Source organism: Gossypium arboreum, chromosome 13 (assembly GCF_025698485.1).
Source record: "Gossypium arboreum isolate Shixiya-1 chromosome 13, ASM2569848v2, whole genome shotgun sequence".
NCBI classification, from domain to species: domain Eukaryota; kingdom Viridiplantae; phylum Streptophyta; class Magnoliopsida; order Malvales; family Malvaceae; genus Gossypium; species Gossypium arboreum.
Genome location: NC_069082.1, coordinates 119,687,295 through 119,712,968, shown reverse-complemented (window position 1 = coordinate 119,712,968; position 25,674 = coordinate 119,687,295). Strand labels below are relative to the sequence as shown.

At 32.6% G+C, this 25,674-nt stretch overlaps 2 protein-coding genes across 2 annotated transcripts; both read left to right on the top strand.

Moving 5' to 3' along the window:
* The first annotated feature begins 437 nt into the window (after positions 1 to 437).
* LOC108461274 (aquaporin SIP1-1-like) lies at positions 438 to 8,096 on the top strand. Its single transcript, XM_017761068.2, has 3 exons — positions 438 to 929; positions 1,362 to 1,634; positions 7,664 to 8,096. The coding sequence occupies exons 1-3, from the start codon at positions 630 to 632 to the stop codon at positions 7,811 to 7,813; spliced, it is 723 nt and encodes a 240-aa protein (XP_017616557.1). The 5' UTR covers positions 438 to 629; the 3' UTR covers positions 7,814 to 8,096.
* A 2,292-nt stretch (positions 8,097 to 10,388) lies between these two features.
* On the top strand, positions 10,389 to 14,713 carry LOC108464588 (apyrase 2-like). The gene is made up of 11 exons (XM_017764953.2): positions 10,389 to 10,478; positions 10,672 to 11,181; positions 11,659 to 11,787; positions 11,859 to 11,915; positions 12,005 to 12,097; positions 12,820 to 13,025; positions 13,196 to 13,287; positions 13,607 to 13,821; positions 13,898 to 14,087; positions 14,181 to 14,305; positions 14,403 to 14,713. The coding sequence occupies exons 1-10, from the start codon at positions 10,473 to 10,475 to the stop codon at positions 14,294 to 14,296; spliced, it is 1,614 nt and encodes a 537-aa protein (XP_017620442.2). The 5' UTR covers positions 10,389 to 10,472; the 3' UTR covers positions 14,297 to 14,305; positions 14,403 to 14,713.
* Positions 14,714 to 25,674: the final 10,961 nt, after the last annotated feature.

Genomic DNA, 25,674 nt, shown 5'->3' with positions numbered 1-25,674 from the left:
CATTATATGAGTTGCATACATCACCACATGATATTTTATTATTAAATAGCATAAAATTTTTTTAAAAGAATTATAAATAATTATAAATAATTACTAATAATTTTATTTAAACAGACTTAATTATAATTCTTATAAATAATAATAGTATAGTTAACAAAGCCTTTATTGTAGTTAGCTGATGTAAAAGCATCTGTCAGGTAGGTATGGTTTTTCGTATTTATAGCTTCAATAATGTTTTGAGTTGGTAAGTTTAACAGAATCTGGAATTCGATTGATTATACTTGTATTAAACTTGTAAGTCTTGGGGAGATCTTACGTCGATTATATGCAATGTTGGAGCTAGACAAATTAATTTTAGGATCGAGAATTAAATTATATATTTTACATATTATTTTAATAATATATATTTTTATAATTTTTAAAGTTATATATATACGTATCGGTCCCCGTCTAAACCAAAGTTTTTCTTTGTAACAAACCAAATCCTTCGTCTTTATTTTCTATTTTCTTTTTTCCTTTTTCTTTTTTTAGTAATTATCCTCTCCATTTGCTTGTTAGTTGAAAATTCTCTGGAAAAGAAAAAGTAAGAGAAACAAATAACCCAGTAGAGTGAACCGTGAAACTTAATAATGAAGGGTCCAATAAAGATTGCAATCGCTGACATGGTGATCTCTTTCATGTGGGTATTTTGTTCATCTGCGTTTGGTCTATTAACTTATTTTATAGCCACCGCCGCTGGTGTTCAAACCGTACCTTGGGCTTCTATTGTTATCATCACCGTCGTCTTTTTCGTTTTCCTTTCCATCTTTAATATTATTGGTGGATTTCTTGGCGGGGCTAGTTTTGATCCTGCTGCTACAACTGCCTTCTACGCCGCCGGTTCCGGCGCCGATACCCTTATCTCCATGGCCCTCCGCTTCCCAGCTCAGGTAAAAAAAAAATTTTCAATTTGGTATCTTTCTTGGGTTCTTGGTTTCTTTAAGAAATTCTATTGGATTTGACATGGATTCCGCTGTTCTCTTACCTTTTTGGATCAAATTATATGAATTTTTTTTTGTGTGGTTTAATATTATTGATATTTTAACTGGTTAGACATTCATTTTACTAGTTCAAACTATAAAATATTAAACAAAATAAATTTTGCTGGTTTGACACATCCTTATATTTGTCTCGTGATTGTATTACTTTGAGACAGAATAATGCATTGCAAAGAACAAATCATGTTAAAATCTTTGCCTTGCTTTTCCTTTCTAGCAACAGAGTCATGTCATCTTAGGCTGTTTAAAAGACAAATTTAAACGATTAGCTAAAGCTACAATGTTGAGATACATTACTGAAAAATACAAGTCTCTCACTGGTAGGCTGCTGGTGCCGTGGGTGGTGCCCTGGCGATCATGGAGGCAATCCCGGAACAATACAAGCACATGATAGGGGGACCATCTGTGAAAGTAGATACGCACACGGGAGCCTTTGCTGAGGGGGTCTTGACTTTTGCAATCACCTTTATTGTTCTTTTAATCATGCTTAGAGGCCCGCAGAGTGAAATCTTCAAGACGTGGTTTCTTTCTATTGTGATCGTAGCATTAGTAACATTTGGCTCTGCTTACACTGGACCTTCCATGAATCCTGCATTTGTAAGTTTTGCCCTTTCCATTTCCATATGGTATTCTACTTTGAATTGTGTCTAACTTGCCTATATTTGGATATGTATCGGACATGGGTATTGAACATAGTTAAAGAAAAATAAAGAGTAGCAACATAGGTTATGTGTGTCCAACACGAATATGTTCATTTTTCTTTCCCTAGATTTCTATTAATATTGAGAGCCTCTAAGATCATATCTCCGTATGTGTCGGACATGGGTTCTTCAAGAAAAAAGAAGAGTTAGAGTAACATAGACCATCACTGCTGCCTCGTGTTTCTAGTTTTGGATTTCGATTAGGTAGGGCGCTTTTACACAGTGCTTCTTTGGTTGGTCAGTCAAGGATAGTTATTTAGACTTAGATACGAGGGCTAGATACCAGTACGTGCCCAATACGAGCATGTTCAATTTTTTTTTTTTTGAGTTTTTCTATGCATTTAGAGGGTCCTTTTGGGAGGACCTTGTCCTCCTATTGCATTGTCTCCTTAGAGTCCTGATGACACTTCCTATTCAATAAAGTTTTACGCTAATGTGTTTGTGTGTGTATAAATATATTGTTGTTCTAATAGGGTCGGAAGCGTGTAATTTATTGTACTAAAAAATCACACAAAGTTCAATTCCCAAGAAAGAGAGGCAGATCACATGGATCTCTTAAATACCAAGTCTTTTCTTAGTCAGAATATCCCTTCTATAGTAATTTAATAGTACAATTAAATACTACTATTATACCCTCAAATATTGAAAGAAAAATAGGACAAAAAAGAACACAAGAGTTTTAACGAGGTTCGGTAAATTATACCTACGTCCCCGGGCACTAACACCAGATAATAACTTTACTATCTCCAAAATATTACAAACAAATAGAATTCTTTAAGAATTCTCAAATGGGAGAAGAGAGAAAACTAAGAGAGAAAGATTGGTTGGGATGATTGAAATGAGAAATGAGAAGGCCTATTTATAGTTGAGGTTCAAGGACCAAACAATAAATAGCCCATTATCTCAATGACCAAAAAAAAATTATCACATGCCACTTTTTTAAGGTCAACTTTAGGTTGCTAAACTTGCACCACTTTGTATTGTTTGCCATTAATGTTGTCTCCCATTAATGTTAACAATCTCCACCTTGAAGATTTGATTAGGATAATCACATCTTCACACACTTCCTTCAACTCCTCAAATTCGATAAAGCTATCTTTTATATTGCCTACAAATACGCTCTCGAGCGCCATACACCTGAAGGTGCTCAAATTCTCAGGATGTTAATCAAGTTCAAACAATGATTAAACTTGATTGTTGTTACCACCTTGGTCATCATATCTGCGGGATTATCTGCTTGCGGAATCTTCAAGTAGAATTTTCCTTTTCAAAGACTTCCCTTTAAAGTGATATCTTACGTTGATATGCTTGGTTCTTAAATGATAGACTTGATTTTTCGCTAAATGAATAGCGCTCTGACTGTCACAATATAGACTAATGTGACTTTGAACAACTCCCAAGTCTTTCAACAATCCATTAAGTCAAATAGCCTTCTTAATGACTTCAGAATCGCCATATATTACGCCTCTGCAGATATACACGACATCAGATCGTAAGGTAGACTTCCAACTCACTAGGGCTTTAGCAAGAGTAAACAGATACCCCGTAGTTAAACGACGTTTATCTAAATCACCAGCAAAGTCGGAATCAACATATCCAACTACAAACTGACCAAGTGTTTCATCCTTCTCAAAAATTAAACCAATGTCTACGGTTTTTCGAAGATACCGTAGAATCCATTTCACAGTTTGCCAATGTCCTTTTCCAGGATCATGCATATACCTGCTCACAACTCCAACAGCTTGTGAAATGTCAGGCCGCGTACACACCATCGCATACATCAGACTCCCAACTGCATTAGCATATGGGACTTTTGCCATATATTCTCTTTCTTCTTCAGTTTTCGGAGATAATTGAGCACTAAGTTTCAAATGAGAAGCAAGTGGGATACTTACATATTTTGTGTTTTCATTTCCACCAAAACATTGTAATACCTTTTTCAAATATTGCTTCTGATTCAAACAAAGCTTGCCTCCCTGTCTATCTCTACTTATCTCCATGCCGAGAATCTTCTTGGCCTCACCTAGATCTTTCATCTCGAACTCTTGATTCAACTGAGCCTTTAGCTTATCTATCTCTTTTTGGCTCTTCGAAGCGATTAACATATCATCAACATACAAGAGTAGATAAATGAAAGATTCGTCGTTATGCAGCTTCTGCAAATACACACAATTGTCATATTTGCTTCTTGTGTACTTCTGGCTTCTCATAAAGCTATCAAATCGCTTGTACCACTGCCTCGGGGTTTACTTCAATCCATATAGCGATTTGTTCAGCTTACAAACCCAATTTCTACCACCAGCATCTGTGTATCCTTCAGGTTGAGTTATATAGATCTCCTCTTCTAACTCACCATGCAAGAAAGTCGTCTTAACATCAAGTTGAGCTAGCTCCAAATTCAACTATGCTACCAAGGCTAACAAAATTCTAATGGAGGAATGCTTCACAAGAAGGGAAAATACATCATTGTAATCAATTCCCTCCTTTTGAGCGTAGCCTTTAGCTACCAATCTTGCCTTGTAGCGAACATCTTTCTTGCTAGGAGATCCATCTTTCTTTGCGAATACCCACTTGCATCCGATTGCCCTTTTACCTTTCGGTAATTGCGCCAACTCTCAAGTATTGTTCTTCCGGAGAGATTGCACTTCTTTATCCATGGCGCCTTTCCATTTGTCACTTTCTAAGCTTTGCATTGCTTCTTGATAAATGACAGGAATATCATCATCAACAATGGGAAGGGCGTAGGCTACCATATCAGTAAATCGAGCAGGTCTACGAATTTCTCTCCGTGGTCTTGCAACTGTAATTGGTGCTGGTTTACTTAATAGTTCTTGGGTCAGAACCTCTTCAACCTCTAATTCCTCTATTATGGCTGGAGAATTAAACTTATTAACTGGGCAAATCCCTATCTGTTCAAACTCTACCTGTTTTGGAGTACACTCCACCTGCTGTGGAGTATCGCTTGTCTGAATATCTTCATCTGCTACCTTTTTCAATATGGCAAATTCATCAAAGGTAATATCTCTGCTACAGATCATTTTCTTTGTGTCTAAGCACCAAATACGAAATTCCTTCACTCCAAAAGTGATTCCCATAAAGAGAGCTTTCTTTGCCCTCGGATCTAATTTTGACTCCTTCACATGGTAATATGCAGTGGATCCAAACACATGTAAGGAATCATAATCTGTAGCCGATTTTCCAGACCATACCTCCATAGGAGTTTTTCTTTCTAATGCAGATAATGGCAAACGATTAACAAGATGGCCAGCTTATGTCACAGCCTCAGCTCAAAATTGCTTGCCCAACCCAGCATTGGACAACATACATCGAACTTTCTCCAGCAATGTTCGATTCATATGCTCTGCCACTCCATTCTGTTGTGGTGTATCCCTAACTGTGAAGTGTCGAACAATACCATACTCTTGGCACACATCGAAGAACGGATCACTTTTATATTCCCCTCCATTGTCCGTCCTAAGCCGCTTGATTTTCTTACCAGTCTGGTTTTCGATCATAGTTTTCCATTTAAGAAAAACTCCAAGCACTTCATCTTTATTTCTCATGATATACACCCAAACTCTTCTGGAAAAGTCATCAACAAAAGTAACAAAATAGTGTTTTCCTCCCAACAAAGGTGTTTTGGAAGGCCCCCACACATCTGAGTGAACATATTCCAAAATACCTTTTGTATTATGGATAGCGATCTTGAATTTCACTCTCTTTGCTTTCCCAAAACACAATGCTCGCAAAATTTTAATTTGTAAGCCTTTGCACCTTTCAACAATCCTTGCTTTGCCGAATTTGCAAGGATTTTTCACCGCATGTCCCAACTTCATATGCCACAACCGCATTGAGTCCAATTCTTTGTTACCGAAGCGCAATGATCGCTTCAATAACTGTACTACCTTGGTAGTAATACAAGTTATTTTTCCCGATGCCCTTCAATATCACAAGTGCGCCAGATGTTACTTTCAAAACCCCATCTCTCATAGTAATAATCGAACCATTGGATTCCAAGGCTCCCAATAAGATGAGATTTTCTTCAAACCGGCACGTCTCAACATCGATCGAACTCGGTTGATCCATCTTGATTCTTTAATTGGATTGAACCTATCCCAACAGCTTTCTGAGCATTGTCATTGCCCATATAAACAACTCCTCCATTTAGTGCTACTAAATCAGAGAACCACTCCTGGTTAGGGGACATATAATAGGTACAACCTGAATCCAAAATCCACTCATCTGAATGGAACGACGATGATGATGCAACCAGTGATAGTTCAGAGTCACTAGTATCATGCTTTGCAACACAAGCATCTACAGCAGCTTTTCCCTTATTCTTTAGCTTTGGATAATTTTTCTTCCAGTGGCCTTTCTCATGACAAAAGGCACATTCATCTTTCCCAAGTCTGGACTTTGACTTTGATCTCCCCTTCTGAGTTTTCTTCCGAGTGTACGAACGACCTCGGACTACTAAAGCTTCTATATCTCTGATTGAGTTTTTCTGTTTGTCCTTCTTTCTCTGTTCATAACTGTATAAGGCCGTACAGACTTCGCTCAGAGATATATCACTCCTGCCATGAAGTAGAGTAGTTTCTAGGAACTTAAACTCCTCAGGAAGTGACCCCAACAGCATCAAAGCCAAATCTTCATCTTTGAATGTCTCATCCATATTTAGCAAATCCGTGACTAACTAATTAAATTTGGTGATGTGATCATTCATTGTGGTACCTAGGACGTAAGTGAAGCGAAACAGTCTTTTCTTCAAGTGGAGCTTATTTTGACTGTTTTTCTTCAAAAAAATTTCTTCAAGTGCCACCCACAACTTATTTGCAGAAGTCTCCTTTGAAAAAGCATACCTCTGCTCTCGAGAAAGGTATGATCGAATTGTGCCACATGCCAACCGATTGATCGCCTTCCAATCTTTCTCCTGTACATCATCTGGTTTCTCTTCATCAATGGCAATGTCTAGACCCTGCTGAAAAAGGGCATCTAGAACCTCACTTTGCCACATACCAAAATGGCCTGTACCATCAAAGATCTCCACGGCCAATCTTGCATTTGCAATTGTCGGTCTTGTCCACATGGACGATGTTGAAGCTCCTAAACCGTCCATCTTTTCCATAATCTTTCAATATACCTAAGGAAATCTTTTCTGATGTGGAAGATCAGTTTAAACTGCAACCACAGAGCATACTACGATTAACCTTCGACTCTGATACCACTTGTTGTTCCAATAGGGTCGGAAGCGTGTGATTTATTGTACTAAAAAATCACACAAAGTTCAATTCTCAGGGAAGAGAGGTAGATCACATGGATCTCTTAAATACCAAGTCTTTCCTTAGTCAGAATATCCCTTCTATAGTAATTTAATAGCACAATTAAATACTACTATTATACCCTCAAATATTGAAAGAAAAATAGGACAAAAAAGAACACAACAGTTTTAACGAGGTTCGGTAAATTATACCTACGTCCTCGGGTACTAACACCAGATGATAACTTTACTATCTCCAAAATATTACAAACAAATAGAATTCCTTAAGAATTCTCAAATGGGAGAAGAGAGAAAATTAAGATAGAAAGATTGGTTGGGATGATTGAAATGAGAAATGAGAAGGCCTAGCTATTTATAGTTGAGGTTCAAGGACCAAACAATAAATAGCCCATTATCTCAATGACCAAAAAAAAAGTATCCCATGCCACTTTTTTAAAGTCAACTTTAGGTTGCTAAACTTGCACCACTTTGTATTGTTTGCTATTAATGTTGTCTCCCATTAATGTTAACATATATATCATACTATCATGCATGTGTTTCCTCACTTATCATGGATTCTTTAAATTTCATAAGTTGCTAAATCTTATTACCGGCGAAGACATTGTTATAAACCCTTAATGCATTTGGAGTTGTGAACCATATTGCAGGCCTTCGGTTGGGCATATGTATACAACCAACACGACACATGGGATCACTTTTACGTTTATTGGATCTGTCCGTTCATCGGAGCTACATTAGCTGGGTGGGTTTTCCGGCAATTCTTCTCCCTACCACCAGTGAAGGTGAAGAAAACATAAGGTGGCTTAAAAAGATTCGTGTGCTCATCAACAACAGCAGATAAGCTCAACTTTTATGCAATAAACAGTTGTTTTCTGGATTTGGTTCTTTCAATCAGTTGTGGATAATATGAAAGAACCATCCTTATTTTGGAAGAACAATGTTGTTTCAGCTCTTAAATTTTAAACACGTATCAGAAGTATGTTTGGCAGCAGAGAATCTGAACTCATGCAGAACTTTGCACGTTTTGGACCAATCATTCTTAGCTCTCTAGTATAATATAAATAAAATATATCTTAACTAGTTGTTTACCCATGCACTACACAAGTTGATTATATGTATACATGTATAAATTAAAACATGTTAAATCATTTTATAATCTTTCTATAATGAGAAATGATTTTAAATATATTATTTCAGAATTAAAAAAGGTTAAAGTTGACGAATTGTAAAAAAATATTGTAATTTAAAAATAATTAATATATGCTCATTATTTAGGATATAAAAATTATTTTTAAATTTTTAATTTTGATATTCAATTTTTTAGATAAGAAAAGATAGTTTTGAAATTTCAAATGAAATTGACTAGGTATATTTTTAATTTTAAGATAATTTTTTAATTTTAAATTTGATATATAGTTTGTTAATTACCTTATTGAAAATATTTAAAGTAAGTAGATAATATTTTGAAAATGTTGGATATCATGTTTTTTTTAAAAACAATTTAAATGAATAAATAAAATAATTTTAAACCTGTTTATATAAAAAAAATTAAATTTGATATATATATATTAATTTTAAAATACAAAATTTAATTTCCATTCATGATTTAAGATATATGAAAAATTAATATAAGTAATTTTAAACAAATAATATTCGTTCTTCATTTAGATATAAAAATTATTTTTAAATTTGATACTATATTTTTAGACACGTATAACGAATTTTAGTTATGTATATATTTTAATTTTAAGATAATTTTAAATTTTAATTTTACGTACAGTTTTTAAATTTGAAATAAATATTCTAATATCAGTTCATTATTTAGGATTATAAAAAATTAACAATAATTATTTTTGAATTACAATAATAAGGTAAAGCCTGAGCAACAAATATAATTAATGTATTTTTATTTAGGTTGTATAAATTAAGAAAAAGTAAGTTATTAGATTTTTATGAATTAAAAATTAATTATAAAAGAAGGACAATTATATTAAAAATAAATAATATAAAAATATTCATTATGTATATTGTTATATTTTTAAAATTTTATGAATATCTTTTAATCAAATAAAAATTTTAGAATTTCAAAATCTTACATAAATGAAATCTCTCCTCAAAATCTCTCATCCAACTATATCTTAATTTATGAGCTAGGTTAGAGTAAATTGAGTATTAAACTATTTAGAAATGTAATATTTATGATAATTTCTCAAATCTGTGAAATTATTAAATGTGTATTTAGTGACGATTTTGAAAATTTAAAATTATTATTAAATTTGACAAATTTATGTTTTTATTTTTTAAAATATATATTGTATTGAATCTCAATTAATTTACTCATAATATATGCATCACAAATACATAATAAATGAAATTCAAATTGAAATTAAAAAAAAAAACATGTTCCCAAACTGAGCATAAAAATTACCTGAAAGTTATAGTGACCAACAAAAAAAAATCCATATATAAAAACATGGAAAAGAAAACATAAGTAACAAGAACCATGAATCCAACCTTAAAACTAGAATATTACATATTCTAAGAACACAATATTTCCAAAGAAAGACAATCTTTTCTAACAGAACCTTTGGATCCATAGATAATCAATATGAAGAGTTAATTAGTAGATACAATGTCTAAATAGGTTAGAGATTACGTAATTAAATTATATATCTTTATATAATCACTTTTAGTGGTACAAGTTATTTTATTACAAGATCAATATTAAATAGTAATTTTAGTTTTTTAGTTAAGATTTAAATTTAACTTCCTCTTTTGTAACTAAAAAATAAAAATAAATAAATAATTTAATTATTAAATTCTCTAAGGAAGGCGATGTTTTTAAGCAAAACTTTAGAGTGAAAAATAATAAGTTTTAAAAATAATAAATAATAAAACCTTCGAATACTTAACATTGTCTAAACCGAGAAACAAGAAAATTACTTTGTACGTTAAACTCGCAAACATGATTTCCTCACATTTTATTATTCTATCTTATCTCCTTATAAATATTTTTCACTTTCAAAATAAATTTGTTGGATATTAATCATGTTTATTTATTTTTAAATATTTATATATTCTTAAATTATTTTAATTTATTTATATAAAATGATTTTTATATAATTTTATATTAATTAAAATATTTAAAGTGTGACATAATTATCGTTAAAATAGAATTTATAATATACACTATTAATATTTATTAATTTTCATAAAAAGTTTTATTTAAATTTTAAATTTATTCATTAATTAATTTTCATAATAAAATTTTAACTCTTTAATAATAATATTTTATTTTAATAATTTCACCCAACAAAAATAAAATATTATAAATAAATAAATATTTAAAAGTAGAATTTACTATCCTTTATTAATCATTTTACATATATCAATAATAATCAAATGAATTAATAAAATCAATTGTTGAAATCACTCACTGTCATCAACAATCGGCATATGACGGTGCGTATATGTATATCTATATAGAACAAAATAATTTCTCCCTCCCTAAGCTATTTCCATTCCCTTCGTTTCCTCCCCGAATCCCTCCCTCTACATTTTCTCTTTCCCTTCTTTTCCTTTTCAATACCAATCCTTTCAAAATCACATCATAATTTCACAGATTATTATTTTTTAATTTTTTGTGTTTTTTAAGGTTAAATTTATTATAAATTCGAAGATACCGAAATTCAGAAACCTGGAAGATCTGGAGCCATTACCGGCTTCCACCGGCAACGGCCAGATCAGGTACCGAACACCATCCTCAGCCGAGCTCCTCGAGTCCGGTCCAAACGGAGGCTCATTATCTCCGACCGGAAACGGCACCGACGATCACCTAGAAAAGATGATCAAGCGTTCAATGGCGAGGCATGAGTCCATCTCCGACAAGATCCATAAGTACCGAGGCGTTCTTCTGGTCATCTCCATCCCTATCGTGCTTATAACCTTTCTTTTATACGTCATGCCGGGGAAATCGGCGTCTGATGCTGCCGTGCTGGAGGAGATCGAGTTAAATAGCAGGAGAGTAGGGGCGAATTCCAGAGGGAATAGGAATTATGCGGTGATTTTTGATGCGGGGAGTTCCGGGAGTCGAGTTCATGTTTATTGTTTTGATCAGAATTTGGATCTTGTTCCAATTGGCTCTGATTTAGAGCTTTTTGAACAGGTAATTTAATTTTTTCCCAGTTAGTAATTTTTCAGACAGAATTATATTTTCTTGGAATGGAGTTCTGTCGATGATGTACTTGTGGATTTAAATCTGGAATTTGGATGAGAACCGTGACTTTACGATGATAATTTATATGGTAATTCAATGGCATAGTATGGGTTTTATTTTTCCTATTTCTTAGCTTTTTTTTTTTTTGTTGGGGAGGAGGGGGGGAGATTATATTTGTGACCTTTATTTGATATTTGTGAATTGTGATATATTTTGACTCAAAAATTGTAAGGTAGGATTTTAACTTGTATCCTCTAGAAAAGGATTTTACCTGAATTGAACAAAAAAAAAAAGGTTCAAAACATCAATTCTTTGATCTCTTTCCAAGGTACCATTTTACTTGTGTGCTGTGGACCATTTTCTTCAATTTTGATGGAGGTTTTTGTCCGAGTATTAGTTAGTTTTATGTGGGTTGTTTTGTTGCAGCTTAAACCAGGTTTGAGCTACTATGCAAAAGATCCACAGGCTGCTGCAAATTCATTAACTTCTCTTCTTGACAAGGCAGAAAGTGTTGTTCCGCTAGATTTACGATCAAGGACCCCTGTGAGAGTTGGGGTAGGTATTACTTTCATGCGTTATGCATTCTAAGCCTTTTAATTTGCTGAACAATGGGGCTGTCTGTGTAGGCAACTGCTGGTCTGAGGGCATTAGGAGGCGAGGCATCTGATAAAATTTTGCAATCGGTAATTTTATTTTCGGATACATGTTTGTTATGGCCACAACATTTACTTTACCATTTCCTCAAGCTAATGCAATTTAAATATGTATTTAGGTTAGGGAACTTTTGAAAAGTAGAAGCACCCTTAAATCCGAGGCAAATTGGGTCAAAATTCTGGACGGCTCTCAAGAAGGTTCTTATGAGTGGGTATGATATGCTGAATTTTCTTGTACTTTTATACTTTGCTTTTACTTTGCATACTGTTACTGGGGTTAGAGTATCTTGGCGGTCCCTATATTATAGCTAAAATGCAGTTTAATGCTTGTATTATAGAACCGAGTAATTTAATCTTTAAACATTTGATATAGGTGCAAACAAGTAAAATTGATAACAATATTGATGTAAAATTATTTAAATGCTGATGTGGACTTTTCTTCTCAAATCTTACAAAGTACATGATTTGTACATGAGTTGAAATCCGACAATATGTACGTTCTTAATTGAAAAAATGTTGCTACTTCAGTTCCATCTAGAGATCAATATTATTGTCAGATTTCGGGGGTCTATGCTAGGTTTTAGATGGTTTCCCGTTAACATTGCTATCAATTTTACTTATTTCTCCAATGTCAAACATGGAAGAGATTGAAGGACTCAATTCTGTAATATAATGGATTAAATTGTACTTTTGACTAAGTACAAGGCTTGATATTTTAATATTATAACTGGTCAACATGATCAGTCTTGCTTAAGATGATTTCATGGTGGTGCCGGAGCCAATTGGAGAAATCTGAGGGGTTTCTCTAGGGTAACTTAGGGAAACTAGAATAAAGTATTTAGGTGCTGTCAGGGGCTAGGATCTGTTGTAATTTTTCCTACTGATGGAGAATGGACCTAATTTGGACTTTCTTAACCTCCATCTTCTTTTATAGGTGACAATAAATTACCTACTAGGGAATTTGGGAAGGACATATCATGACACAGTTGGCATAGTTGATCTTGGTGGTGGATCTGTTCAAATGGCGTATGCCATCTCCGAGAATGCTGCTTCAAGGGCTCCAAGTGTACCAGCTGGACAGGACAATTATGTAAATGAAATGTATCTCAAGGGATCAAAATATTACCTCTATGTACACAGGTACCCTCCATTTTAACAAAATAGGATTCTATTAATGATTTGAAATTGAATATAAAGAGAAATCTTAATGGCTTGTGATTCGTTCAGCAGTCTTATTTCACAGGTCTCTATTCAGTCATTTGTATAATCTTTATATTTTAGTTATATACTTATGGCTTTCTTGTGTACAGTTATTTGCACTATGGCTTACTGGCAGCTCGAGCAGAAATTTTGAAGGCCACTGAAGATTCTGGCAACCCTTGCATCTTGGAGGGTTTTGATGGTATGTTTGAATTTCTTCGGTCGCAACCAACACTATAAGGTGCTGCTTTTTTTAAATATATATATGTGTGTGTATTTGGGCTGCAAATGGCAGGCACGATTTATGAATTCAGTAACTAAGTTTATAGCTACGACGACTGAAAATGTGGCAATTGTCTGTATTTGCTTCCTACTGCTAACTCTATTCATCTCTCTATTCTGAAACTTTGAATGCACTGAATAATGGAATAGTTCGAATGTTTGTAACGTCCTATCATCGTTGTTCAGCAGAATATTTGCCATTTAAGTACTTGACATATTGGGAATTTTATCTTTCCAAGGTACTTATAAATATGGAGGAGAAGAATATAAAGCATCGGCGCCGTCATCTGGTTCAAGCATGGAAGAATGCAGGAGGGTGACTCTCAAGGCTCTTAAAGTAAATGATTCATGCACGCATATGAAGTGCACATTTGGTGGCATATGGAACGGCGGAGGTGGAGATGGACAGAAGAATCTGTTTGTTGCTTCATTTTTCTTTGACAGGGCTGCCGAGGTATTTACCCGTTTGAGAATCTTATTGCCTGAAACAAGCCCATTAGACATTCTAACTAAATTGTTTATGAATTCAGGCTGGTTTTATTAAAGCCAGTGATCCTGTTGCAAAAGTTCAGCCCCATTCGTTTGCAGATGCTGCTAAACGTGCTTGTCAAACCAAGTATGCAGATGCTAAAGCAATATATAAAGATTTGGGCGAGAGTAACCTGGCATATATATGCATGGATCTGGTTTACCAGTACACGTTGCTCGTCGATGGATTCGGTAACTTTTAGCATCAAATTTAAGTTATGCAACTTCGTAATAAATAGGCCTCCTAGGATTCTAATTGACCGAAGTTATCTTTTTCTCGGTCAGGCCTTGATCCGTACCAAGATGTTACGTTGGTGAAGAAAGTGAAATACCGAAATTCCCTTGTTGAAGCTGCTTGGCCGCTAGGCAGTGCGATTGAAGCTGTATCATCAATGAAGTAAAAATTCCAGGTCAGCATCATCAACTTTAAATGAGTCACTGAAAAATTGCATGACTTGGGTTAATATTGGCATTTGCTAACCGAATACACTGTCGATAAATTTGCAGAACTACTCAGAAATTGGATTTTTTGGTGCGGAATAATCGGAAGAGAAAACAGTTTCATTTAATCTTCTTCATTGGTAATTTACAATTTTTCCCCCCTGATTTTTATAATTTTTGTGAGTTAATTGAATTAGTTCATTTAGTTTGTAAACTGATTATGTTATGTTACCAATGTGTTTGTGTCCCTAATATCTTTTTGTTATAGTTAAAATGATGTTCAATTCTCATTTGTCTCTTGTATTACATACACTAATCTTTTTTTTTAATTTGATATTTAGATAATAAAAATTTAGTTAGATTATTAGATATTTGAATTTGTATTTTGTAAGATTATTTAGAAGCTAATTCCGTACTACGTGGCATATTTATTATCTGCAGCATTTTATCTACAATTATATTAAGGTCTCCTTTCAATCGGATTATTTTTGATTATTCAATTCAATATCTCTACATCCACAAGTTATTTAATTAAGAAATAATTAAAATATTTTTTAAAATAAATAACAAATATTATTACAAGAATATTTATGTTCTTTTACTTAAATAAAAATTATAATAAGATCTTTAATTGACTTTGTGTAATGATTAATTAGTCTTTCTTTTTAAGTTAGATCTTTTGAAAGACTTTTTATCTTCTTTATAACTTTTTAGTATAAAATAGGTTAATGTTGATGTGTTTAAAATAAACATATAATAATTAAATCAAATATAACTTAGAAAAGAAAACATAATTTGGAATTTAAAATATGACATTTGAAAGGCTCATAAGCACATTTGAAAATGTTTGTTCTTTTTGATTATTTTGAAATATTTTGACTTGATATTTGATTTTGATAGATATAAGGTTCGTTTGGATGAGCAATGAAATTAGTTTAAATCAGAATGAAAATAATAGCGATGAGATTAGTTATTGGAGGAGTGAAATTGAATTGTATAGCAATGAGTTTAACATTAAATCACTAATGATGAAATGTGTTTAAATTTAAACATAGTGGTTGTAATGAAATGAGAATAAAATTGTAGTTAAAAGACATTAGATCAAAGATGTCTGTTAATAAATAATTAAAAAACTAAAATTATATTCATATTAACTAATAATATACAAATACAAATTATTGTGTTAAAATATAATTAAAATATTCATTAAGGTTGTTTTTATGTTAAATGATAATTAAAATAAATAAAATAAAATATTGGTGAAATTAGAAGGTGTGAGTGTGTTTAAATATTCAACCGAAGTGCATCTAAAAACACATTCCAATTACTGTTGGATTTTCAAATATTTAGTGCATGGGATCCCAACGCACTGATGGAATCTCACCCATAACGAAATGGAATCTTATTGATACTTGCCTTTTTTCTTCTCTCTCACTAACACCAAAATTGAGATGCTTTTACTTTTATTTATTTTATTCACTTAAGTAATCAATTTATTATATTTATTTTACATCATAATTTAATGAATATGTAAAAATAAAAACATTATACATATTATTAATAAAATTGTAGTTTAACATATTTTTAACAAATTTATATAAACCAAATAACCAAAAAATGTTATTGTATACAATTTTGTTTTAATGAGAAAGAGGGCACATTCTTCAGTCTAGAACCAGCAGTAACTATTGATGGTTTTGCATTGCATTCACACCATTCACCCTCACTACGCAACGCTCCACTCAATACATCATCTGTAAAAATCATCTGTAAAAATATATTTATTTCTATGCAGCCATATGTTCCGTAAAGAACTAACCTTCTCCAAATGCTTGAGATTTGCATCCCATTTGCTCTTCATGAGGTATTCATATGCCCCCTTGGTCGAAAATCTTTCCACACATCCCCGATGCCAACGCCAAATACAAACATCCACGCTATATCTTACAATTGAAGGTTTGATGTTGGCAATGTGAGACAGAACATTGCTGTTAAACCAAGAACTAAGAATGTCCTATCTCCATAGCCCCTTACAGCAACGAGATCTCGTACCAAAATGCCATCATCTCGCACACTATCACCAACCTACACCTTGCAAAATTGCCCAATATCAAGAACCCAATCATCATTCCACAATCTAACTGATTCTCTATTACTGATTGACCATATTGATAAGCGTCAAAACCATCAAATATAAATTCCTACGATAAGATTGTAGAGCCCAATTTTAGCCCGGGTTGAACAGTCCCAAACCGAACAATTGTTAACAGTCCATTTTACAAATCCAAGCCCAATAAACTCAAACCCATTTTACAAAAAATCTAACCCAATTCCTATTGGCCCCAATAGGCCCAAAAGACTAAACCAGGAAACTCTAGGGTTTCTGAAACTTTCAGCCGCCGCTCCCCACGTGCCTGGTCAGCACATTCAACGCTCGAGGCCTGACCAACAAAGCAGCCACCTGCTCCCATTCCATCACCTACAAAAGAGAGACAAACACGCAACAAAGACAACAGAGCAGAGAAATAGGACAAAAAAGGAGTAAATATATTGTAATATTAGGCTATAAGAGCCTCGAAAATCAGTGTATTCAAAGTAGAGGTGTGCATGGGCCGGGCTACCCGGCCCGACCCGAAGGCCCGCCTAAAAAATGGGAGGGTTTGGGTAAAAATATAGGCCCGAAATATGGGTTTGGGCACAAAAATGAGGCCCGTTTAGAAAATGGGTCGGGCTCGGTAAAATTTTTTGGCCGGGCCTGCCCGCCCAATTATATAATAAATATATTTTTATTTTTAATTATATTTATATTTTAATTTTAATTTTAATATAATCAATTTTATTATATTTTTCAATTTGTGTATTGTTTTAATATATTTTTATTTGTTTCTTGTTTTAATATTTGTTTTAAATATATTTTATTATTTAATATATTTTAAAATTTTTATTTAATAAAATAAGTTAAAAAATTAATATGGGCCGGGCTTAACAATTTTATTTCGGGTCGGGCTTGGACAAATTTTTAGGCCTATATTTTGGGCCGGGCCAGGCCCGGGCCTAGAAAATAGATCTAAAATTTTTTGTGGGCCCGACCCGGCCCATGCACACCTCTAATTCAAAGGGGGGATTTTGGAATGCAAAAAAAAAAAAACACTGTAATACACACGCACATAACGAACACAAAAACAAATTTCGGGAGGTGATTTCCTCTATCTTTTTATGCTTTTATTCTCGAGTCTTTTATTTTCATTTGGGTATATACGAAAGCATCAATTGAAAATTGAAGAGATATTTTCATATCCTGTTGTTTTGTCAAATATCGTATGCGCAAATAGAAACAGAAATACAACCCACTTTACCCGTTTTCGACGGTTAGAAGGTTTGAAAACCGAGAGGTTCCTTCACGTTCTATCGGCTTGCGGGGCTTTTTTTGAGTGTTTGGACACAGGATTTGAGTCGAGGAAGGGAAAAAGGGTGAAAAGGGGCCAGTTTTGTACCTCCGGCCACCGCGTGCGGTGGTCGTCGGTGACAGACGGACGGTGGTCCGATCGCTGGAGAAGGGGACCCCAGAGAAACCCCAAAACCCCTTTCCTATTTTTTTAAGGCATAGCTGAAATGAAATTTTTTAAAGATTTTTGGGTTTAAATACCCTAAGTAAAACGGTGCCATTTTAGTCCTCCCCTTGAGCGTCCAAAACGACGCCATATTGGGTGACCCGCTTTGACCCGACCTATTTACCCTCAGATCCGCATGTTTTCATTCCAAATGGAGAATTTGTGCTTTTAGTCCTTCGTATTTGCGCCATCATTTGATTAAGCCCTGTTTATACCTTTTTGTTTTTTTAAATTTTCCCCTGGAATTTTTGCGTTGTTTCAAATTAGTCTGCGGTTTAATATTTCGTTTTAATATTTGGTTTATTTGTTTTTTAGTCCTCTTTGATTTGCGCGCATTATATTTTAGCCCTTGATTTTGTTTCAATGATTCATTTTACTTATTAATTCCCCCTTTTAGTTTGCATTTATTTCAATTAGCATTTATTTCAATTAAGTTTGTTTATTTGAATTTATGTAATTTCTATTAATTTATTTATTATTTAGTTTTTGGGTATATGATTCTGAATTATTATTATTGATTTTACATTTGTCTTAGTATGTTATTTTTACTTGCATTTGTATATATTTTAATTGTTTTATTATATAGTTCATTTAATTTAAAATTCTCTTTTATATTTCTCTGTTTTAAACATTCATATGATGTTTATTCTTAAATACCTATTATTTTTATATATATTATTTATATTAGACAATCTTTTTAATTTATGTATATTATTTACTTATATATACATATGTATACATTGTCTCGTATATTACTTGCTTTAATTCTTTGCTTGCATAATGTTTTTTTAAATAATAATAATAATAATAATAATAATAATAATAATAATAATAATCGATATTACTATGTTACATACGATTTATTATTGTTCTTATTCTTATGATTTTTTATATTAAATTATTTTAAATACCTTATTTTAGATTTTATTTATTTATTTTGAAGTGTTTCAATATTATTTTCACACTTATATATATATATTTAAATATTTTATATATCATTCGTTTTAAATTATTGTATATTAATGATTATTAAGACTACTTTTTCACATTGTTTGTTTGAAATTTATTTATTTAGATTCTTTTTTTTTAATTTGCCTTATGTTTATTTTCTGTTATTGGTTAAATATATTGTTTAATATCTCTTGAAACTTGTTAGCATAAATGTTAGAATAGTATATGATTATTTGTTTTATGGGTCACATTTTAAATTCATTGCTTTTATGTTGCTCATATTTGATTGTTTATGTCTTCCAACCCCATGATCCGTAAATGCTTTGGCAATATGTTTTGGCAAGATAATATGTCGTTATCCTCATGCATGTTTTTTACTATGAGTGACTATTTAAAAGTTTTAGTTCAATCAATTATCTTTTAATCATTAATTCTTTCTATTTTAAAACTACAATGAAAGGAATTTTTTCGAGAACAAGGTAATGTTTCATATTTGGAAATTCGCAGAAATCGTGCTCTAATGTGTTGTGTTTCGATTTTTCGTTTGACCAAACGACTAAACACCTTTTTTAGAATTTCGTCCGCGTTTTCTAAACCTTGAAACAAAGGCGATGTTTGATGTTTAGAAATTCGAGGGATCGTGCCTTAATGTGTTGGGTTTCGATCTTTCGTTTGTTTAAATAATCAAACTTCCCTTCAAATTTTCGTCCTCATTTTCTAAACCATGAAACAAAGGCGATGTTTGATGCTTAGAAATTCAAGAGATCGTGCCCTAATGTGTTGGGTTTCGTTCTTTCGTTTGTCTAAATAATCAGATTTCCCTTTTAAGTTTCATCCCTTTTAAAATTTTGTCCACATTTTTCTTCAAAAAATAATAAGGCAATATTTCTTGTTTGGTCATTCGAGTAAATCGTGCCCTAACATGCTGTGTTTCGATTTATCGCTTGACCAAATAATCGAATATCCTTTTAAAATTAAAATACATGAGTTTTGAAAATCAAAAGACAAGCTTATTCTCAAGGATTTAAAATGTCGTGTCTTAACGTACTGGATGTGACATTTTATTACTTCGGGACAAGAAGGTCTTTAGCATTTACTTCGATTTATTCAAACATTTTTGTAAAATTAACATTAATGAAAAGAGGGATTGTATTCTAAATTCTTTTCGAGTTTTTAAATTTCGACATTAAGACATTAATTAATCAATTAGGTACCAATTTTGGGCGTTACGAGGGTGCTAATCCTTCCTCGTACGTAACCGATTCCCGAACCCGTTTTCTCAAATTTCGTAGACCAAAATTGTTATTTTAGTAAATCGAAATGTTTTATTAAAATGACCAAATTTCTAGGTGATCCGATCACACCTAAACAAAAAAGATTGGTGGCGACTCCCAATTTTTGTTTCCATTTTCAAAATAAAAGTCGACCCGTTTTCAAAAAAATGGTTTCGATAAAGATAACACTAAATAGCAATATAGAGCAGTAGGATCGAATCCACAAGGATTGGCTATCTAATTTTGCTTTTATTCGTGACCAGAATCACTGTCGCAATCACTGTCGTGCCTACAACCTGTGCGTAACAATACTGAAGAATGAAAAAAGGGGGATTTTAATTGATAAAGATAATAAAATAAGTAAATACACAGTGTAATAAAATAAAAATAAGAACATATTCGAAATTAAAAAAATAAATTTAAGGAAATAAAATAAATGAGTGAATAAAATATTTTTAAGCTTAGCCTTAGTCTCAGTACACCTCGAACTTGAACTGATCATTAAAAGAATGTTTTTCAATGTTTTTCCTTCTAACAAATAAGTTGGTTATAGCGATCGATGATGCCTCAAACCACCAGCTTTTCCTTTTGTAGTCAGTTCTGGTACGACCTATAAATCGACCCTTGTCGAATTTCTAACCACGTGATATGTACCCGTAATTTAAGACTTCGATAGCCTTGCGATTTAAAAAGTCCAACTTGAATTAATGGCCTCAACCGCGTGGGTCGTTTAAATCCGATCACTATCTCCCTTAACGGAATCCAGCTGGCTTTTCCCACCTGAACACGCCAATTTGTTCTCGGGATTTTGAATACAATATGACCAACTCAACTTTCCAACTGTACGCCAAATGATTCCAACCCAATGTGCACTTTTTGAATTGAAATTGAATCAACTTTAAGGGACAAATTTGTACTATCCCATACACCGGAGAGATAGCGAATACCGAATTGCAAAGTATTTAGTGTGGGTTAATCATGAAATAATCGTGCTAGATGGAGTATGGAAGTGGCTTTTAATAGGAATTGTGAAAAGTGGAAAGGGCTTGGAAGGTAAGTAAACCAAAAATGTTAAAAGTAAAAGAAAATAAAAATGGCAAAATGAAAAGCAACTCAGGGAAAAAAAGAAGAAGAAAGGAATTGTTTTATTCCATATATATATATATATATATATATATATATATATATATATGTCCAGTTGGTTATAGCCTATAAATATTTATACATACTTTTAGTATTAAAATTTAGCTAGATTTTCTCTAAATATTATCCCTACATAAATCAAATTTAAACTAATTACAGAGTTTTAACAATATAAAAAATAATTTGATCTTTATCCCGCCAACTTCAAATCTTTAATCTTTCAATCTACCCCTAATCTTTGCGTCTTGTTCCAATTTAGCCTATTTTTGCATGATTTTGAGTTACAGTACACAAACTTTATTCCTGATAAGAAAAATCCAAATATAGTAGCACCTTATTCGATAATTAGCCAAAAATAAATGCATTAAAAATACAAATTTATCTTTCTATCAAATCCCCCTTCCACTTAGCCCATATTTATCCTCAAGCATGATGTCTACTAAAAATCGTTTGACAAACATTTTTTAAATCAAACCCGCTTTCTTAGTCAAGTATAATGCAAACAATTAGTTGAATCAAAAATAAATAATTGCTAGACTCAATCGACAAGTATTTTATAAAATCTCGAACAGTATGTCAAACTCAACTATTTCACTAAATTTAGATTTGATCAAACTTGCAAGACAGTCTTTCTCAATATATATATTTTTAAACTTATTCGAGACATGATCAAGTCTTTTTTGACGTGAAATGAGATGACAACCAAACACCTCACCCTGGTTACTCAACTAGACATGTTTTTTATTATTGTTTATTATTATTTTGTTTTTTTACGAATTCGAGACATAGCCAAATCTTTTGATGCAAAATGAGATGACAACCAAGCACCTCACCTCAGTTACTCAATTTGGCATGTCCTTAATAAATTTATTTCTCTTTTCTTAAGGCAGCTCAGTTAGCGGAATGTTACAAGTTTCACTTTATCACCGAATCTTTTGACGCAAAATGAGATGACGACCCAAGCACCTCACCCTGGTTACTCAATTTGATCACATTTCCAGTTTTTCACTCTTAACAAAGCCATTAACAGATTACTTATTTATTTATTTATTAAAATGAGTACTTTCATTAGGCAAGTTTAAAAGAGCCAATAACTTATACGAAATATTGACTAAGCCATAACATTTTCAATTCTACAAAATATTTATTGATCAAGTAAGCAATAGTTATTCATGACTCAACCAATTATTTAAATCAACTTAGCATAAGAAATAAAGGTTTATTTTCGAAAAGAATTGAGGAATTATCTTAGTGAATGAACACATGCAAAGATTCAATAGTATGGCATGCCCATCCACTTAGCCTACATTGCCCACAATGTGCAAAAAGAATAACAAAAGTTGAGGTAAAGTGTACTCCTCGTGTATATTCAATGGATTGGAGGACGGTAGAAATGACCGCTTTTCAGTATGGTGAGGATGCTTGAGATGTTAACATCCGTTGTTTTAAGACGAGCTTCAATGCGATGAAGTCATTCGTCCATAGTGGAAGGTAGCTGCTTCTCTTGATCTCTAGTAGCCGAATCGTGTCTTCGTCGAAAGACTTTATTGCTTTGAGCGGTTTGTATACTTGGGGGAACAAAATAAAACATAGTAGAGGTGCCAGCAAATAAACCCATAGAATCCAAACAATATTCATCCAAAGGATCCATATTATAAGCATACGTTAGGGATGAAAAATTAGCACTGAATGGAAGAATATTTCTAGCTAAATGTGTGATGTAAGGGTCGAGTATGAGAGGTCGGTGGGTTTGAATTACAACATGAAAATTACGTGCAAACCAATATCCTAAATTGACCCTAAAACCAGAATGTATGCACCATAAGAAAAATAGTTTATCTTAGTTAAGACAGACGTAAAATCATTGCAGCCTGAATAATTAAAAGTGAGAAACCTATGAATGTACCTTAGGGTCGATTCATGCACTAACAAAGCTTTAGAGGTCTTAGAATTGTAAGACCAACTGAATTAACATCAAAATCACTAGGAATCTTTAGAAGAACAGTATGGTACGAGTCAGTCTGAGCATCATCAGGGTCAACAAAACCTATGGCTATGTTAAAATCAGAAATAGACATAGTAAATGAATGACCAAGCAATCTGAATTTAGTTACATTCGGGGTTTCAACAGTCCTAACTGCAGACATATTAAAATTAAATGTCGAATAAAATCCGAACATAAGTTCATAATATGCAGCATAGTAAATATTCGCGTATGACGTCCAACTAATAGCAACAAAATAATTAAATACCGACTCACGCATATTAAGTGCATCAACGATAAAGAGAAAGATATATTTATAGATTGGAATTGGCTGATGTTGAATTTCCACGTATCTTGTTCGGTATTCCAATGTCGTGAAACTTAGAAACCCTTGAAGTCTTTGTTCTGGCGGCATTGTATAGGTTCAGCCTCGGCAACGATGCCAAAATTTGATGGGCGTCAAAAACATCAAATATAAATTCCTATAGCAAAATAACACTCAATAGCAGTATAAAGCAGTAGGGTTGAATCCACAGGGATTGGCTATCCAATTTTTCCTTTTTTCATGACCAGAATCACTATCGCAGTCACGGTCCTGCCCATGATCTGTGTGTAGCAATGCTGAAAAATGAAAAAAAAAAGGGTTTTAATTGATAAAGATAATAAAATAAGTAAATACGCAATGTAATAAAATAAAAATAAGAACAAATTCGAAATTGGAAAAATAAATTTAAGGAAATAAAATAAATGAGTGTAAAAATAAGAACGTTTAAATTCGGTCACTATCTCTCTTGACGGAGTCCAACTGGTTTTTCCCACCTGAACACACCAATTTGTTCGCGGGATTTTGAATACAGCATGGTCGACCCAACTTTCCAACTATACGCCAAATGATTCCAACCCAACGTGTACTTTTTGAATTGAAATCGAATCAACTTTAAGGGACGAATTTGTACTATCTCATATACTATAGCGAATATCGAATTGCAAAGTATTTAGTGTGGGTTCATATCTTACGATTACTTTGTCAGAGCGACAACCGAATTAAGGCTAAAAAGGACTTAGTTAATCATGAAATAAATCATGTTAAATGTAGTATGGAAGTAGCTTTTAATTGGAATTGTGGAAAGTGAAAAGGGGAAAGGGCTTCGAAGGTAAATAAAAAAAAATGTTGAAAGTAAAAGAAAATAAAAATGGCTGAATGAAAAGCAACTGACGTAGGAAGGGAAAGAAAGGAAGGAATTATTTTATTCCAGTAAAAACAAGTGCGTCCAGTTGGTTATAGCAACTAAGTATTTATACACACTTTTAGCATTAAAATTTAGTTAGATTTTTCCTAAATATTATCACTATATAAATCAAAATTTAAAAATTAAATTTAAACTGAAGTTTAAATTTACACTAATTATAGAATTTTAACAATATCAAAAAATAATTTTATCTTTATCCAGCCAATTTTAAATATTCAATCTTTTAATCTACCCCTTCTCTTTGCTTCTAGTTCCAATTTAGCCCCTTTTTGTATGATTTTGAATTTCAGCACACTAACTTTATTCTTGATAAGAAAAATTTAAATTTAGTAGCATCTTATTCAATAATTAGCCAAAAATAGATGCATTAAAAATACAAATTTATCTTTCTATCACATACCATACTCTTTCGTAGGTAATCCCAACTCCACATTAGAAACCTTCACAGAAAGAAAAAAAAAACAATCCGATCGGTTAAATTTTTCGAGACACATCACTTGAGTTCGATACTTTCTATAAAAAAGCTATACCAAAAAACCATAAGCATTGGTAATAAATGTGAGCCCCAACTTAAAATAAAAGACATTCGATATAATTCTAAACTCACATTATTGAGAGGTTGATGTATGGATTCCCAATTAGCCAAAAAAATTTCCTTTCATCCTCATTAGCACCCTATATAAATCTCCAAACCAACCTTTCAATCTCATTATATATGCAAACCAAAAGCATCATTGTCTGCATGAAATAGTTAGAGATTGTTGTAAGAATTGACTTAACAAGGATCACCTGACCATTCAATGATAGCAATTTAACATCCCATCTATTGAATTGACTATGAAATTTCTCAACAATGAATGGATATGTGCTATTACTTACACGTTTATATAGCAAGGGAACATCCATAATTTTCCCCAAATCATAAACCGACTAAAAACCTAATTTATCAATGATTGCCATCATCACTTTTTCCTTCCTTTGTATTTGGTGAAAATTAAATTAATGTTTTACAAGCATTAATTCAATGTTTAATCTGAACTCAGATAGAATGTACAATATAAGATTTATCCAGTAAAACAAATCTAAATCCTTGACAAAAAAGAAGTGAGATGTAGGATCACTCGT